This window comes from Patiria miniata, unplaced genomic scaffold (genome assembly GCF_015706575.1).
Source record: "Patiria miniata isolate m_02_andy unplaced genomic scaffold, ASM1570657v1 HiC_scaffold_1, whole genome shotgun sequence".
Lineage (NCBI taxonomy): Eukaryota > Metazoa > Echinodermata > Asteroidea > Valvatida > Asterinidae > Patiria > Patiria miniata.
The window spans coordinates 35,695,382-35,713,972 of NW_024037047.1; the positions used below are offsets into that span (position 1 = coordinate 35,695,382).

General features: G+C 41.5%; 1 protein-coding gene across 1 annotated transcript in view; it reads right to left on the reverse strand.

Moving 5' to 3' along the window:
* LOC119733210 overlaps positions 1-18,591 on the reverse strand; it is a 199,410-nt gene that overhangs the window by 125,625 nt on the left and 55,194 nt on the right. Inside the window, 14 exon segments of the mRNA XM_038206800.1 lie at positions 608-854; positions 1,809-2,064; positions 2,314-2,368; positions 3,959-4,211; positions 5,604-5,865; positions 7,322-7,382; positions 8,113-8,204; positions 9,467-9,673; positions 11,080-11,292; positions 11,861-12,010; positions 13,198-13,398; positions 14,518-14,748; positions 17,226-17,367; positions 18,159-18,286. Coding sequence (XP_038062728.1) covers positions 608-854; positions 1,809-2,064; positions 2,314-2,368; positions 3,959-4,211; positions 5,604-5,865; positions 7,322-7,382; positions 8,113-8,204; positions 9,467-9,673; positions 11,080-11,292; positions 11,861-12,010; positions 13,198-13,398; positions 14,518-14,748; positions 17,226-17,367; positions 18,159-18,286 — 2,498 coding nt within the window.

Consider the following 18,591-nt stretch of genomic DNA (forward strand, 5'->3'; position numbering starts at 1 on the left):
ACAGTTGGGAGGGACAACTGGGAGGGACTCTTGAACATATTTATGATGCTGATGCTCACATGGAGACACTATCAGTATAAATGATGAAGCGCCATGTACGCAAGGAGTTGATAAACCCTGTGCAGCGTTTACAAAAACACTTTGCAACAACTTGTCAACTGCTGCCCTTTGGGCAGCAGGTACTTTCCCGCACTAGGCAAGACCCTATTCATAGCAATACAACAAAAAGCCACGAGCCAGACAGTGTCCAGACAGTTGCCAGACAGTGCACTTAAAAGATAATTGACTGGCGGCTGTGGTATGCAGTTATGAAGGGAGATGACTGTGTCAAGTTACAGGTCTTTGTTGATGTTTCAATGAGACTGGGCAGGAGGCGTGGTCGAAAGTTTGTTGACACTGCCTGGGTGTAGCCCTGGCTGCAAAGTTCATTGAACCAGCTGATTTGGCAAGGGTTGAATGAGGATTTGATAGGAGGTGAAGGTTATTGGCCCTAAAAAAAAAAATTTATTCAAAAAATTTGGTTTATACCTGGGGCCCAAAGGGCAGCAGGTCACTCTGCGCAAGGTAAATCAATAACAGACCCATAAATGTAAGTCAACAATCTCACCTTCAGACCCAAATTGTCTAGTACCAAGTCAACAGTTGCATCAGTGACATGACCCACCAAGCTATCCAGGTAGCCAGAGATGGTACCATTCCCAGGCAGGGTGAAGGTGGCATTGGGGTTGCAGATTGGTATGGGTACATGAGCTGCCTGCAGCAGGTGGATGGGTCGACAGGTGCCGTCTAGGCACAGGGTTACTGACAGGTCAATCAGGAACTCCTTCTGCTCACTGAGCTTGTCAACATTATATCTGCGCCAAAAATGTAGATTTTCAAAAGAATTAGGGAAATTATGGATTTTCACAGATTGAAAAGGCTTTTCTTAATTTCTTCCATGCATGCAAGGGCATTTACCATAACCCCATAAGGGATCCACAATAGTGACCTGGACCTTTGACCTGTCGGCCCCAAAAGCAACAGGCTTCTTAAGACTATCAAGAACAACCCACAAACCAAATCTCAAGTTCCTAAGTAAAGTATTTCTCAAAGAATTTCTCGGGAATTTGGGACCCTATTGTCCTCTATTGTTCAAGGTCCCCTATTGAATGCAGACACAAACTCGCACGCACATACAGGGGGATAAAAATAATAAAATGAGGCAACTTTGTACCAAACAATTACCCATGCAGCCCCCTTCCCCTGCAGTGCCAATACATATATGCTGCTGTGAAGTACTTATGATGAATTTCCCCGTAAATCAAGTTAATATTGATATAATGTTATATCAAAACCCATTGATAACATTTCTTCCAGCGGCTTTATATATACCAGTGCTGTAGCCCCCTTCCCCTGCAGTGCCAATACATACATGTACATGTATAGCAAGCATGATGTGTCGGATTTAATTGCACCAACCCTACCACAAAAATTCCAATTATTTAGTTTGCCAATTTGGGTGGTTAGAATTGATGTACTGGTAGTTTGCTGGAAGAAATAATATCAGTGGGTGTTGATGTAACATTATATCAATATTAACTTGATTTACGGGGAAATTCATCATAAGTACTTCCAGCAACTTTATATATACCAAGGATTAGTCGAGACCACTCACAAGATTGACCAACTACAAGTAACAGGTACAAACAATGGCAAAGGAATGGCTTTATTGCAGTTCATTTGAATAGCTTGTGACTTGAATTGAGACTAGAGGTTTTGTGTTGGTTTTGTGGGGATCGACTACAACACTGACAAATACGTGTGCTTACTCTATGCACACAGAGTCACTGATATCCAGCACTTTATCCACTCCCCAGTCGTATTCAAAGAGCGTCAGATTCTTAGACCAGGACCCCAGCCCGACAGACAGCTGGAATTCACAGGGGTCTAGGAGGGCATAAGCGGTGGTGGACAGCTGAGTGAAGATCAGGTCAAGGGAGGCACAGCATGTCAGGCCCAGGCAGCGGTCATCCACTATACAGGTCAACAGGCTGGATGGAGGTGGCAGCCTTAACAGCGGACATTCTGAGGAGAAAAAAATAATGTAAAAGTAACAAATTACAGAGCATCTGTGATCTGTGATCTGCGATGATGCATTGGCCATAAAAGTGATTACTGTGCATCATTTTTGACAGCTGCAAGTACTCATTGAAAGAAATCAAACAATTTAATTTTCCCAAGCTGGCACTATAACATAATTAATTTCATATATAACCAATAAAACAGGAGTGAATATTATTTTACAAGATACAACGTAATGGACAGGCCACTTACTGTTTTCACTTGGTGCAAGTATCTCCATGTCACATTGCTGGTTGCTAACATATCTCTGCAAAATTAAAAAACATTAGGTTTCTGAACATGACATAACAGTCAATAGTCATAAGTCGATACCTGCAACAAACATTTTGATAATTTCCTTCAATTTCACAAATAATAATCGGTCAGGATGCTGTGTTTAAGAATGGCACAAGCTTGTAGAACTCACACAATCTTGCACTTAAAGAACGGAGGAGATGAAAGTAACAAGTTCATGTAGGTTGCAGAGTGAGAGCATATCTGTGGACTCTGTGATGAGTAACCACAATTGTTATTTATATCAGGCTTCCAGCGGTAAAAATAAATAAGCGTATTGTATGCTTTCACAAAAAGTTCCCGGATGACTACAATAATAAAGAACCCGGTTGACTACAATAACAGTATTATTGCAGTCATCCGGGCATTTTCGCAGGTTCCCGCTTGATCAAAAGCATAGAAAGTCACAGTTGTCAACCACTCAACAGAGCGTAGCACGCGCGCGTACCGTCGAACACGGAACTTGCCGCGCGCATGTAGCGCGCAGAAGGCCAGGTATACGAGCACTGTTGTCAACACAAGTGGCAGCTTCAAAACGTTTGATGTAAACGAAAAAGATGTAATAAAGACAGTGTCTTGAATTGTGCTTCTTTCGGATCAAGTCAGCCTGATATAAATAATAATAATAATATTGGATGGCTTGTTTCGGTGGATACTAGAATATATTGCACTTGCTATGACAATATTGCACGAGTCTTCGTCTCGTGCAATATTGTCATAGCTCGTGCAATATATTCTCGTATCCACCTCAAAGCCATCCAATATGATATAATTACTTGCAGGAATTACTGTTGGGTAAGGGCACTTGCTTCCATTTTCGTGGTGCACCCATGCCCACTGAATGGATTACTAAATCTATAGCCTCCGACACCTAAAGTACATGCTAAACTGTGACAAATAGAGAGTTAGACAGACTCCTTGCTGTCATATTACACCAGGCACTCACTAAAGATGCAATGAGTTTGAGACATTAAGATTAAATAGTTTTCGTATGTCACATGCAGATGAATGCGTGCACATTCCTGTCTTGTATTACGCTCAAGGACAGACACACAAAGGGAGAACAAAAGATCTTTTCAGTCCTCGGGCGTTGGGTCTTTTGTTGGAAACTGTCCTCGATCGTACGTTTACGTGCTTAGTCTATGGGAAAGTGTTAAAGTACAGGGACAAAGGGAAACACAATAGGTTGTCCTCGGGCGTATAGTAAAACACGACTGTGCGTACAGGCTGTTTCCAAGGTGTATTTCCAAGGTGTGTTTGTGTGTTTATTGCAAGTTGGAGTATTTTATGTAAGGGATATTTGGTCCATATTTCAGCCCAGGAAATTAATTTTGGTTAAAATTGGGGCATTTTGAACATAAAATATCACACTCTAAACTTTTAGTTCACGAGAGCAAAGAGATGTCTCCATAAGGATACAAATTTCAGTAAGTGTGTACACACAGGGTTCTCAAGAGTGGTCAAGAAGTGCCATCAACTCTTCAAGTACCGAGTCCAGACTTCTACCAAAGTCATTTCATTTTCTCCTTTTCTAGAATACAAGTTGTAATTTTCCCTGACTCACCTGGATTCCAAGTTTTCGGAGACCAGCCTGGATGGCCAACTCCCCTACGTTCCTTGAGAGTGAGAGATTCCGGGCAAGACCTGCAAAGCTGCCATCCCCAGGCAGCTCAAAGGAAGCATTGAGATTACAGAATGGGATAGGGACCAGGGAATCCTGCAGGACTGGTGTGGTTGTACAGTCACTGTCGATGCAGATGGAGATGTCCAAGTTGATCTGGAAGGATTCCTCTGCATCTAACTTGTCAATGGTCAGACTGTGAAGAAGAGACAAGAAAACGCCAACTGAATTTTTATATTCACTTTCTGAGTCTTACTGCCCATAATGAACCAAATCCTTACATAAAAGGTAAATTTTAAATTGAAGAATTATATTTTTAAACACATTTATCCACAATTCAAATTTGTGTATCTAGTAAATATATCAATTTTACAGAAACATGTATATTGTTTTAATCTGGCATAATGGAAATAATAACACCTCACCCACAGATTCTCTATCTCGATTGGCCGAGAGCTAGTCGCTATTTTTGCTATCTTGCTGTTCACAGCCAAAAGTACTATACCCGTAGCAACCAAAGTACTATACCATTAGCAACCAAAGTACTATACTTTGGAGCGGTATTTGTGTGCAAATGCATGCTGTTGAGCGTTGCGCGTAGCGCGTATTGTTCCCAGGAGAGCGCGCCACAGAGATGGGTTCAAACATTTCGTGAAGGGGTGGTTTGGAAGAGAGAAATATATTTCCCACCTGTATTGAATTTTATCTTAATTGTGTTCAGATTTAAATAATTGAAAGTATTAAAACCACGCAGACTCTGTGAGGGAAGTGATGTAAAACAAATATTGAATGTTTTATCTCGTGGTGAAGTAAAACTAGCCTCCCTCGGTGATCCGTGGAGCATTCTATTTTCCCTCGGCTTCGCCTCGGGAAAATAGAATGTCCATAGATCACCTCGGGAGGCTAGATTTACTACACCACTCGAAGCATTCAATATTTGTATACTGGATGCTATTAAACATAGACCAATAAAACAAACTTGTCTATATGAATGAGGCAGTGTTGTGGTCCAGTACTTTTTTCCGAGTACCGAGTACTGCAGAGTACTTAGGTTTACGAGTACGAGTACGAGTACTTGTGCTTCCAAGTACGAGTACGAGTACTTCCATTTCTGAATACGGCCATACGGCGCAACTGGCCCATGCCCAGGCTCAGGCAGACCGATATACAAACCTACTCACGGCTAGCTGTTTAATGTGTTTGTCCAGACTGGCACAGAGGAAAATCAGGAAACTTCAATTTCTCCGCAAGCCAATCAACCATTTCAAAGTGAAAGTATCGATAAAATAAGGCCGTGGTAAGTCAAGCTATACCATTTTTTTCGAGTACTGCTATTCGAACATGAGTACTTTGATGATCGAGTACAATTTGCACATGTCGAGTACGAGTACTTTGCTACCCGAGTACGAGTACCGACATTTCGAGTACGAGTACTTTGACATTCGAGTACGAGTACGAATACGAATACGAGTACCGAGTACTACAACACTGGCATGAGGTGTATCACAGTCAGTATTCCCTTTATCAGACCATATGAGGCATTATGCATGAGGTACACCATGCACCATCAGTATTGCCTTTAACATACCTTATAGTTACTGCCTTGCCAATGTCGATCTCTTCCTGCTGACCCCACTGATAGGACAAGATTTGCAGATCCAGACTCCAGCTGCCTAGACTGACTGACAGCTGATAGTTACAAGGATCAAAGATGAAGGAGACCTGGGTGCTGATGGGACTGATCCCTGGGATGGGAAGCTCCAGACAGCAATCGAACCCTAGACACTTCTCTGGGAGGGTGCAGATCAGGTTTCTCGGAAGGTGGGGAAGTCTGACATCCCTGGGGCAAACTAAACACATATGTGAAAACAATGCTTTTATTGCAACCTTCTACAGAAAACAGAGATTTCTGGTACACAAATAGAGAAATTAACTCAAACAGCAATTCCGGCAATTCACAATACACTGCGCCACCAAGAGTTTGGTACGGAGAGTTCATTTTTCTCAGTGCATTGTGGGAGATGGTAGACAAATTCGTGGCACGGGACATTTGAAATTGTTAGTTTTTCCAGTCAATAGTTTCATAAGCGTATGATTGGAGTGTATCTTTGCCCTTTTCTTTTCTTTTTATCAATATGGTGTTTTTTGTAAGGTGGCAGAACGCTATGACTCAATCTTTAACAAATTAGCTCAAGTTGTCTACTGACACTCATTCAAATGGGCCGTGTTTGTCGACCAAAAACTTGAAAAATGGACTCTCCATGGCAAACTCTTGGTGGCGCACTGCATTGTGAATCACCCGAATTGAACCCAAGACACCATCCTGAAGGATTCCTACTATTGTATGTGTTAGGTGAATTTGATGAAAAAACTCAGTGAATGAAATGGAAAACTCAGAATATGAAGCCAACGAAAGGTTCAACATTAAATGTCTAGTTTGGTTATTTAAAGTACTAATGATAAGCTTTAAAAAAAACAGGTCTCTGCAGAGTTTATTAAATTTAACTTTTGAGGAGAAAATGAGGAAACAAATAAAAAAGCATCTTCTGAAAGGACTTATACAAAATAATGTCACTAAATCTGTAACGAAAGAATGCATGCAGACAAGATTGTAGGAAATATTTCATAAAATAAATGCAGAAATATACATGCACGTCATATATTGTCCCCAAATTGTTCCCATTACAAAAATTAACATCAAAAATAATGTTTTAAGCTACAGTCCAACATTTGCAGCTATCCAAAAAGTAACTGACGTAATTGTTGTTGAAAGCATACTTGGTTTAAGGAAAGTAATGTGACTAAACTCCCTGTAAAATTCTTCTTTCTGGCAAGCTGTTATTTTGAAGAAATCAGTGAAAGAAGGCCATTCCATTGATGCGTCTCAAGACCCATTCTTGGAAATTTCTGTTAGTAGTTCGTTAGTAGTTCTGTTAGTAGTGGGCGCAAGCATTGACATGACACACACCCCTGCGATTGCTACACACATCAGGTAGCTGCAATTGGCTGAATGAAAACATGTCCCGAATGCTAAATTCGGGCACAATTCAAAACATGACTCAGCAATGTTTGATTTTAAATTGAGATCCTATAATATTGTTTTTCACAGAGCTAAAATTATCAGGTTAGTTGTTTTGCGCCCTTCTTTAGATAATTTGGAGCACTATTGTTGCTTCAAACAAACATAATGCACAAATTGCACATGATGTACTCTACCTTTAACCTTTAAGTAATGCAGCACACAAAAAGAAGAATTTCAAAACAAAAAACGGTGGAAATACGACATGGAAGAATTTTTGAACTTACTTCTGTGCCAACCATTTTGCGTGACTTGTGGACGGACACATGGCGTGCGACTGATGAATTCCTACATAACGACAGGTGTTGATTGAACAGGTCAATGATTCAAATGGCAATTCTGGGGTTTTCCTCCAGTAAATAGAACCCTTAAAGTCAATAGGGGGAGTCAGGTTGGCGTAGTGGTGCTTTCTTCGCCTTCCACTGCTGTGACCAGGGTTCGCTTCCAGCCTGGGCCAACATGTCGATTGGGTTTTCACTAGAATATCATTCTGGGGTTTTCCTCCAGTAAATAGAACCCTAAACATAAATATGGGAAGTCAGATTGGCGTAGTGGTGCTTTCCTCGCCTTCAAACGCTGTAACCGGGGTTCGATTCCAGCCTGGGCCAACGTGTGGATTGGGTTTTCACTAGAATATCATTCTGGGGTTTTCCTCACACCTCTGAAACTGTAATATCTTCTCATTGTCTTCTCAGGTTTGTCATATAGGGCGCTTTTGGTTTCATTACTAGAAATATTAAATACTGATAATAATAATATCTATTAAGACTCGAGGAATAAGCATACGGTGTGCCAGTGTCAATAACATTGGCAACTTTGTAACAAAGTTGATTAAGACGTCAATTTGGCACAGCGATACTTTCAATGCATTACATCTCTACATTCAAGTGGTCCTTCCCACTTAAGAAAATATGCACTGAGGTTCAGTTCTTCCTTCCAGATAAATAACTTTATCACAGTTACTTAATCTAAATCTCAAACTGCTGCTTATAAAATAAACTCTTTTTAAAAGACTTACAGATAGCCCTAGATGTTCAAGAATAGCATCAATTGCTGATTCAGCAGCGTTCTGCCCAAGCATCTGCAAGAAGCCTTTAATAGTCCCATCCCCTTTGGAATGAAGCAAATTCATGACAACATTCAATTTTTTGGTAGGTTTTAATGTGTGGTGTTTTCAGTGTACAAGTATCTGTATGTCTGATTATGTGGCAAATCTTTTTGGCTGGTTTTATTCAGTTCCCAAGCAATGCTTTTCACATACCTGAGGAAGATTCCACTACTAAATATTTTAACTGTACTCATTTCTTCAAGACTTTCTGCATGATTAGTTGAGACAGAGTTTTTTCTCTTTCAATTCACAACCAGATTTCTCAAGATCTGCCAATACTGCTGCTGTTATTAAAATAAGTAATAAGACTGTACAGGGACGGCACTTTGCAGTCAACTCATTAAGCCAGTGTGGGACACATTGTATACTGTATTGGTTCATGCACACATACGGTATTAAAGGGAGTGATACATAAAACAATGAACACCGTGCATAAACCTCTTTCAACGGTAAGAAAGGGAGAGTTGGGGAGACCATAATTGGTCTTCGCTCGTACCCCCCGCGCTGCAAACAGGGCGCTGGAAAGGGCAGACGAGCTTCACAGAATCTTGTGAAGGAAGTTGGGATGGCATTCTGTGTAATATATCATGACCTAGTATGGATAAAGCATCTGGCTGCAGCTGTAGACCGCAGTTACCCAATTCGCGCAAATACTATCCGAAAAGTTTGTCATAGAAATGCATACACACCATACCGGATGTGATTTCTTTTTCATTGCGGACCATGTGGACAAATTTTGAGCGTCGAATGATATGCATTTCGACCCTTCGTGAATGCGAAACGGAGCCTGAGCAACTGACGGGAGTTCAAAATTAACAAAACAGATAAGTTTGACAGATTTTCCTACATTATGCTTTTCAACCAAAAAAGGGCGCTGCATTTATGAATGGGAATAAAAGAGTGACGAATGACTCAGTCTTAACGGCCGTTTCAAACCTTGCAGGGTCGTGGTCGTGATGACTTGCAGGTCTAAGGTCACGCAAAAACCTATCCAATCAGAGCGTTAATTTGTCAGCCCTTCCCAGCGTCCTGTTTGCAGGGCGGGGGTACGAGCGAATAATTGGTCGTGCATATGCCTACTTCACGCTGTACGCACGTGACCCAGGATGCACACGTGGTGTGTCCCATCCATGTAAATGTCTGTACATTAAACATAATAGCACCTGACTGCCAGCACATGACAATGGTCCTCAAGCATCCTTCAATACCAGCACTCGGTGTTATTTTCAATATGGTCAAATTAAAAGCACTTGAAAAGCATTACCTGGAAGTGCGAACGTGAAATTCTCATTGCAGAGTGGTATTGGCACTCGAGTTTTCTTGAGAATATCAATAGAGGGCGTGTTACAGTCTGATTCTGGGAGACACAGGGACAGTGCTAGGTCCAATACAAACACCTTGTCCTCAGTCAGCTTGTCAATGGTGTAGATAAGAGTCAAGGCTTTGCCAATCTTCAGCTCTTCCTGGGTACCTGGTTAAAAATACGAAACAGTTCATCTTTCCGACCAAAATATTAATAAAGCGGGCCTCAGGTCGATATGCGATTTGCTTGCGCCGCAACCATAGAGCTATATTAAATTACTAGAGCGCTAACTCGTCATTCTGCACACGGAGACGCTTTGAAGCCGTCCTGGGCGCAGACGTTTTGAATTCATGTGTGTGTTTGTAGAACATAATGAAATTAGATGGATTGAATTTTGAAAGTGTACTCTACAAGCAACCCGCAAGTAGAACATACGCAAACAACTTAGCGCGTCATTGACGGTTCAAAAAAACGTGACGGCAAAAAGCATCTGCAGCGAATACCCGCGTTGCGCTGTTTGCGTAGAGCAAAATGACACGCTCATTTTTTGATCGTGCGTTTCGGTATTGGGCGTATTGGCTTTGATAACGCACCGGTATGGAATACAAACGCAGATATGCAAATAGCCGTACAAAATCCGTACAAAATTTTAGGTCTCCATAGGTTTGTGCACAAACATGGATGCACCCAGCAGGCATTACTTTGTACACGAAGTTAGCGCTCTAGTAATTTATTATAGCTCTATGGCCGCAACAGAACCATCAGCATTACAAGTCATGGTCAGGTCACAGAACTTACAAAATCATGTGATTATCGTGGAACAAGCAGCATCTCGACACAGAAAAATTGCAATCATGCTCATGTCACCCATGATTCCACGACAATTCGCAATAAAACGCACGACGTCATAACTTCACACTGGTCGACTGCGATTGTTTTCCGCCTGTTGGAAACATGTTCCGTCGCGGCGCAGAAGTTGAAATATTTCTACTCTGCGACTGTTGATTTTTTTGAGCGCTGACTGATGTCAATCGTCTTAATATCGTAACAGTTACTCTCAGATCGTACAAAATTGGTGACCGAAATGTTCCCCAGAGTTGTAACTTAGTCACAGCTTGATCCTGAAAAGTCAGTCACCGACTGTTAGTCATAACTGCCTTAACCAGTTCACGTTGGATGACGTGTATACATGCAAAGGTTTTGCAGTATTCAGAATGGATGACGGATAAACACGGAACAAGCGAGGCCGGAAATATCTATCTGCGGCTCGCTCGCAGCGAGCGAGGCCGGATATCTCAGGGTGTGCTACCTGCAGATGATGGCCTGAACCCGTCTGGCATCGAGGTTCATGAAAAACAGTCCCGTGCCTGGGTCTGGTCAATTTCAAAATAATCATGGTGCGCAGTGGTTAAGATAGAGTCCAGAGAAAATTTGAGGGAAATGTAAAGTACTCTTCAATGAAACATTTTGCACTAAATTATAGCTTCATAGTGGCCAGTAAAGGGGGACTAATCTCAAAGTGCAAACTGGAACTGAATTTACACACATACAGTAAACGTATTACAGGCACTCACCCCAATGGTAGTCAAATATGGTGAATGTCAAGGACCACTTTCCCAATCCCATGGACAGCGTGAACTCACAGGGGTCTAGTATCAGCCACATGTTGACTGATAATACAGTGATTTCTAGATCCAGTTCAGTGCAGCATCGTATGCCCAGGCAGCGGTCTGAAAACTCACAAGTCACTCCACTGGGTAGTGGTGGTAGGCTCACATTGGTGCATACTGGATAGCAAAAAAAGTCAACAAAGTGTGAGCAATGAACCAGAAGGAATTTAAAAACCTGGAATAAAGCAGGCACTATTGTCGGTTGTAAACCTAGATTACTTTGGCACACTCACTGTGCTACATTTAAAACTTTTAACCATCCATCTCTGCTACAAAGCTTCCTCAATCCTCCACTCTGTAGATAACCAAGAACATATTCTTTATAATTACACTTTTATTGTCGGATGACCTGTATACATGCAAAAGTTTTGCGGTATTTGGAACGGATGACTGATAAACACGCAGTGAGCAAGGCCAGAAATATCTGTCAGCGACCCGCTCGCAGCGAGCGAGGCCGAAAATATGAGTGCACGCTGCCCGAGGGTGACGGCTTCAACCCGCCTGGCTTGAGGTCGAGTGAAAAATAAAAGGTCAAAATAATCCCGGCGCCAACAGGTTAAGGCATATAAAGTCCAATAAAAAGTCCTGATGGTTGTTGGGCTCTACCTTCCTCAATTCTTTCAAATCTGTTAGCTTTACGGATCTGCGTGGGTAACGGTTGGTTTCCTATTTTACTAAACCTCACCTTCTTCATCAGGTCTTATCAGTGCTGTGGTGTCACATGGTCCATCATTAATCTTATCTCTAAGCCCAATGAACTCCAAGAGAATATTGACAGCTTGCTGCCCAGCACTGCGGCCGACTTGATTCACAAACTCCCTCAAGGTGTCCCCTCCTGTGGACAAAAAAAGTCAGGTTTTTAGGGCATCAGAACCACAGTACTGCATATGTACTGAGGAAATGACATTTATAAGTTACGATCTCGTGCACAAAGAAATTTAGTACGGGTTTGAATAATTATATGTCACTGCCACCGTATGTCTGGAGCATTCAGAATAAAATCAAGCTTACATGTAGTTTCGTAATTCACTACCTGATGGAGACATGTGTATAATAGGGAACAAAAGATTGTATACGTCTCCACAGGGCAATTTCTATAGGTGGATGCGTCTCCACAAGGTTATCACAAAATATATGGATTTTACTCCAAAACTAAGAATTTCCAAGGCGTGTTGATACGTCGCAAATTGAAGTATTTGATGTAAGGGATATTCAGTCCGAATTTCAGCCCAGGAAATCTGGCTAAAATAGGAGCATTTTGAAACTACATTTTCACATTCTAAAATTTTAGTACACGGAAAAAAGAAATGACTCCACAAGGATACAAATTCCAGCATGTGTGCACGCACACTGGAAATTGTATCCTTGTGGAGACATTCCTTTGTTCTCGTCTATAAAGTTTTCGAGTTTGAAAGTGTCGTTTAAAAATGCTCTTACTTTAACCAGAATTAATTTCCTTGGCTGAAATTCGGACTTAATATCCCTTTTCCAAAACTCTTCCATTTGCGACAGATCATCTTGGATATTCATAGTTTTGGAGTAAAATCCATATATCTATTTCGTGAAAACCTTGTGGAGACGTATTCATCTATAGAAATTGCCCTGTGGAGTTGTATACAATCTTTTGTTCCCTACTGTACACACATCTCCAGAGGGTACGGTGTATCAGATCATGCATGCATGTAAACCAGTGTGCACACGCAGAACGTGTCTCCCACAGATAGCTCTCATTTTGATTTGCTCTCATTTTGATTTGCTATAGTATTCATGCATGGAGGGCATGTAATGTTCAGGACTTTATTTCATTTTAATACCACTAAGATACTTATAACACCACATTTATATATCACCTTAATGATTAATAAAACAGACAAGATACTCTTGTCTGGAGTTGCAATTTTCAATGACCCTGCAATATCTACTGATTCAGGGAAAGCATCATAAAGCCTTTTTTTCATGAGCACTCCCGAGGAATACTTGCTGTCATTACTACAAAGAATCCAATGAAACTCCTATTCCTACCTGGAAGGGAGAATGAGAAGTTGGAATTGCAGAATGGAATGGGAACTCTGTAGTCCTGGATGATGTCCACATTAAAGACGCAATCATCAGCGCTCTGGCAGATAGATGCTCCAAAGTCAATCTCAAACACCTTTTCCGCGTCCAGTTTGTTGATGGAGTATTTCAGGGCGATGGGACCAATGGTTTGCTGTTCTGGTTGTCCTGTGCGGTTTAATAGACGTCATTTGTGAAATGCTGACGACTGACATGTGACCTGACCCCAAACAAGTGGACTGAGCTACTTTTTGAGTAAAAGGTTTAACCAGTTCGCGCCGGATGGCGTGCATACCCACAAAGGTTTTACGGTATTCAGAACGGATGACAGATAAACATGCATGGAGTGAGGCCAGAAATATCTGTCAATGACCCGCATGCAGCGAGCAAGGCCAGAAGTATGATTGTGCTGCCCGAGGGTGATGGCTTCAACCCGCCTGGCATGAGGTCGAGTGAAAAGCAATCAAGCACCTCGTTCCGCTCTTGTAAAAATAATCCCGGCGTGAACTGGTTAACAGAATCTTACAACTGAATGTCACAGGAACGGCCAAGCTCTTCAACCGCATAAAGCTGTATGATATTGAACCGACTGATACATGACAATAGACAGCCAGCTATTATTATGTACAACTTTACTAATAACCTTCTTCCAAGCTTCTTCTCTTCATATCTGACTTCGGTTTGCAATACTCACCAGTATCATATCAGATCATGCAAAAGGTATGTCCCATTCATTCGCACATCACATTCCTTATAACACCTTACGTTTCTACAGGCCACGTTAGTGTAATGGACTTGATCAGGCTATAAAATCACAGTTCTCTGTGGGCGATTTAATGTCAGTTTCAAGAACCATCTTTTGTCTCATTATGTAGCATGGTATCTGTGTCTTTCTCCGTCCCGATATTTTCGCTCCTTCTTTCCTCATATTATTGATTTAGTCTCATTATCTGGTAATGTCTTCGACCCCAGTTGTCTGTATGTTCATCAGTCTGTCCGTGGCTATTGTTGGCATTATTGCACCTGTATGCATGCAACTAGCTAGCTCAGCTCAGTCCCAAGCGTGCGCGTGCAACACGCACTGTATATGAGGTTAGCCATTGTACATGCGTTATTATAGACCAGGCACGTGGCCGTTCTCGACCAATGAAATTACAGTATCCAAGCACACGATATAACAATTGGACGTTCAGAATGTTTTGAAAATTGCAAAGTAACCTTACATGGTTCACAACCATTCACAAATTATATTGGAGAGGATCTGTATTTTAAAGATGATAGACTCACCCCATTCGTAGCTCAGCAGCAGCTTCTTGTACTGCAAGTGCTGAAAGGCGACGTAGAATGTGAAATCACAGGCATCTACTTCCACAAAGGCTTTGAAGGAGCGGCGGAATTTCAGGTCCTCGATGCTGAGCTCCAGACAGCAGTCCAGACGGAGGCAGTTCTCACTCAGGGAGCAGTAGGCCACTTTTGCCAGCTCTGGGGAGAACGCTGGCAATGTGAAGAACCGACATGCTGTACAAATCGGAACAAGTTTCCACAACTTTAATAAGTCCAATTTTGTCTTTGGCTGTTACAGGGTCAATTTCAAAAAGGCTGCTATGCATCATCATTTCTCTGGGCACAGGGAGGTTTTACACAAAGACTGTTTAACAGTTAAATGTTAAAACCTGGTTTTTATCACAGACTTGCTGCAAATTTGGTCGGCACTTTAAGATCTACCGTAATTTTCGGAATATAAGCCGCGGCTTATACGTTGAATTTGCCCATGAAAATGTTTACTGCGGCTTATACACAGGGCGGCTTATACGCCGAGCCTTGAAGAATGAAAATAAGATTCACATGTGTATTTAATGTACTGGTACAAGAAGAGATGTGTTGCTGAAATGAATTATAAATTAAGAAAGTCATTAACAAACCCGAAACCAAGTCTCACGTAAAGGTACCGAGCGGTAAAAAGTACGGTGATGAAAGCTGTCTTCGACACTTGCGACCAGCCGTACGTGATACTGGTACAGTGCAGCAGCGATATGCAGCATGCTTTCCCCATAGCGGACCACACCATTTGTGGTAATAAAGGGGTGTTCTTTCTTGGGAACATTAATTACCAATATTTCCGCTGTTAAAAAAAAAGAAAAAAGACGACTAACATTTTTATGGCGTTCGAAACATTTTTTTATTATTTATTTATTACAAAATCAGTTGTTCAGCGTCACAAAATATTTTGTTTTCTTGAAATGTATTCAAGAAACGATGTAAAACTCAAAAGAGGGACTAAATCACCCCTTACAAAATTAATGGATTCGTCTATTAAAATGTCCGCTTCGTTTTGACTATTTCCGAAGAAAGTTACGATTGAAAGTTGAATTTTTATTGCAACTACTCGTTAGTATTCGCAACAATTTGATAAGTTTTGAGGTAAAAACGGACCTGTTTATTCTTAGGACATAACAAATCAGCATCTGTTGCCACAAAGCAAGATTTGTAGCACTCCAGTCAGACAACACACGGTGGGTTTCATACTCTCTCACGTGCTGTGGGAAAATGTTGTCATTCACCGGCATGCGTAGCGCAGGCTGCCGGGCTATGACGGGACAGCCGGCAGCAGTTCCCGGTGTTTATTTCTCATCAATTCCCATATTTGTTTGTAAAAGTATCGATTGTGAATGATTTGATATAACTTTTGTGGCCCTTTTAATAGCTTCTGTAGTGTAAATGGAACTGGTTCAGAGCATTTTGACTAGAATTTGGAGGCCTTACAAAATTGAAACCGCAGCAGTCGGTGCGGCTTATACGCCGGTGCGGCTTATACGCCGACTTCAAATCTTAATTTGCAGATTTTTGCGTGCTGCGGCTTATACGCCGCGCGGCTTATATTCCGAAAATTACGGTATATTTCTGTAGATTGTCAACCCCCCCCCCCACCTTCTCAGGCCTAAGTCAAAGTACTGACCACATGACATTGAATTTTCAGTCCATTCCTATATTTAATGCTTAATTCATACACACCAGGGTTGAAGTACTCATACTGGAGTACTACTCGAGTACCGTTTTAAGAGTACTCTTACTCGTATTCGAATGTCAGAGTACTCGTACTCGAGCTGACGGTACTTGTACTCAGGCAGCAAAGTACTTGAACTCGACATGTCGAAATTGTACTCAATCATCAAGGTACTTGTACTCGAATAGCAATACTCAATAAAAAAACAATTGTACGGCTTGACTTACCACGGCCGCACTACTTATTTTATCAATGCTTTCAAATGATTGGTTTCGAAGAAATTGACTTCCTCTGTGCTCTATCTCGATGAACAGCTAGCCTTGAGTGGCCAATTATGCACAATGACCAATTTGCTGTATATGTGCGCACACCACAGTTTCATCACATGTAATCCAAACATAATTTTCGGCTTCAAGCACAATGTACTTGGACTAGTATTCGTACTTGTACTCGGAAGTACAAGTACTCTGACTCATACTCGTACTCTGAAGTACAAGTACCTGTACTCTTGAGACCTGTATTTGTACTCAGTTGGCAAAGCACTCGGACTTGAATGGTACTCGGCAATCTAAGTACTCGTCAGTACTTGGTACTCCGAAAAAAGTACTCGACTACAACAATGCCTAAAACAGCATCTGGTGTTCCTAACAACTGATTTTGATAACTTTCTGAATGATGCAAAAGACCAAAATACTTGGCTACGGTTTCCAATTTAAGCGTATAGACCTTTATCATGTTGCCATCATTTCAGTCATGTTCCCTGTATCTAATAACAGTACTGAATGATACTGGGTTTTTGTGCAAAAAGGAACCAGACTATTTTTCCTTTCAGCTTGCTTTGGTTACGTTGATGTGAATGAGAAAAATCAAGATGGCCGCAAAATGATAATGGTCTCTTGGAGTGGCCGAAGCCATTTCCCATAGACACTTGTACAACTGCATCCTTAGCCACAAGATTTGTATGCAGCCTTCCTTGAGTTATTCTACTTACTTCTATCATCCTGCGATAGCCTGTCTTCCATCTCCATCCTCGTTCCTGTGGTTGCAAGTTGCCTCTCCTCCAGTGTAGCTATCAGCTGCATTTTACTCAAACTGGTGGGCGTTGGGCATGGCTCTTTACCATCCAATAATTCCTTAGGAGGGATAATGATGGGTGTAACTTGTACAACTTGCAACAATAAAAGATTGATCTGAATTATTTAATGCAAAGAATTGATCAAGCAGGGGAGACTTCAAACGCACTATCTTTGTGTGACCAGGGGAACACAGGATCTTCAAGTTTAGATGGAAACTGTACTGTTTTTATTCCCCAGTGGACTCATGGCAGCTGAGTGCAGCCAGCGCTGTAAAACTTTCTTCAAATCACAGGACTTTTCCAACATATGTGTGCTCTTGTTGGATTGAAATATGTTTCAAATATTTCACCGGTTACATATGGACAAATGTTTCTTGTGGTTTATTCAATGATGACACTCCTAGAACACAGAAACTGAAATAACAGGAGCCTCCAACAGACCTCAACACCAACACACTCCCCAGACAGTGTACAATCATTGTCTGCTTGGATGTAGTCAATGTTAATTTTTACACACCAGGGTTGCAAATACCGCCTGAAGCATATGCTTCCAATGTTGGTACAAAACCTACGGACTATATTACAACAGACAATAACTGTACAGGGCGAGTCAAAAAAAAAAAAGGGAACTTAAAGTCAGGACCATTTTTTTTAATGAATTTCTGCATGTAGCACTTTCAAGATCTAGGATATAAAAGCCCACTTAACGAGCTTTCTTTTTAGTACAAGAACCAATGTTACGGAATTTTAAACACAACCACCATTTTAAAGTTCTGTTCATGGATCACAAAACAGGTTAAGTGTTCTTTCAGCAAAACGATATACATACACCCCTATGTCTGAGCTTACCTTTGGTATGCCCAGCTCTTCCAGGACAAACTTCAATGCAGCCTCAGTGCCTGCCTTCAGTAGCTCCTCACCCGTCTCCTTGAGTAGATTCTTCAAGGCAGCGCGGGAGAAATACTCCTCCAGGTCAACTAAAATCAGACAAGATTTTTTTCGAACTATGGTCTATTTCAGGGTTCTAATTTTCAGTTCTTGTTTTTGGGTTTTTTTGTTTATTCACTTAACCCTAACTCCCTACTGTCTTTTACCAAGTACTGGAGCAAGTCCACCAAAATCCATTAATCACACTGCTTCCAATGCATGCTTTGCTTTAGGCCTCCAGGCCCAAGTCCATCATACTCCATCAATATTTATTCAAATCAGGCCTGCCAAACCAAGTCCCCAAAAATCCACCAAAATGGGGGGAAGGATTTTGATGAAGTTGGGGAGGTTAGGG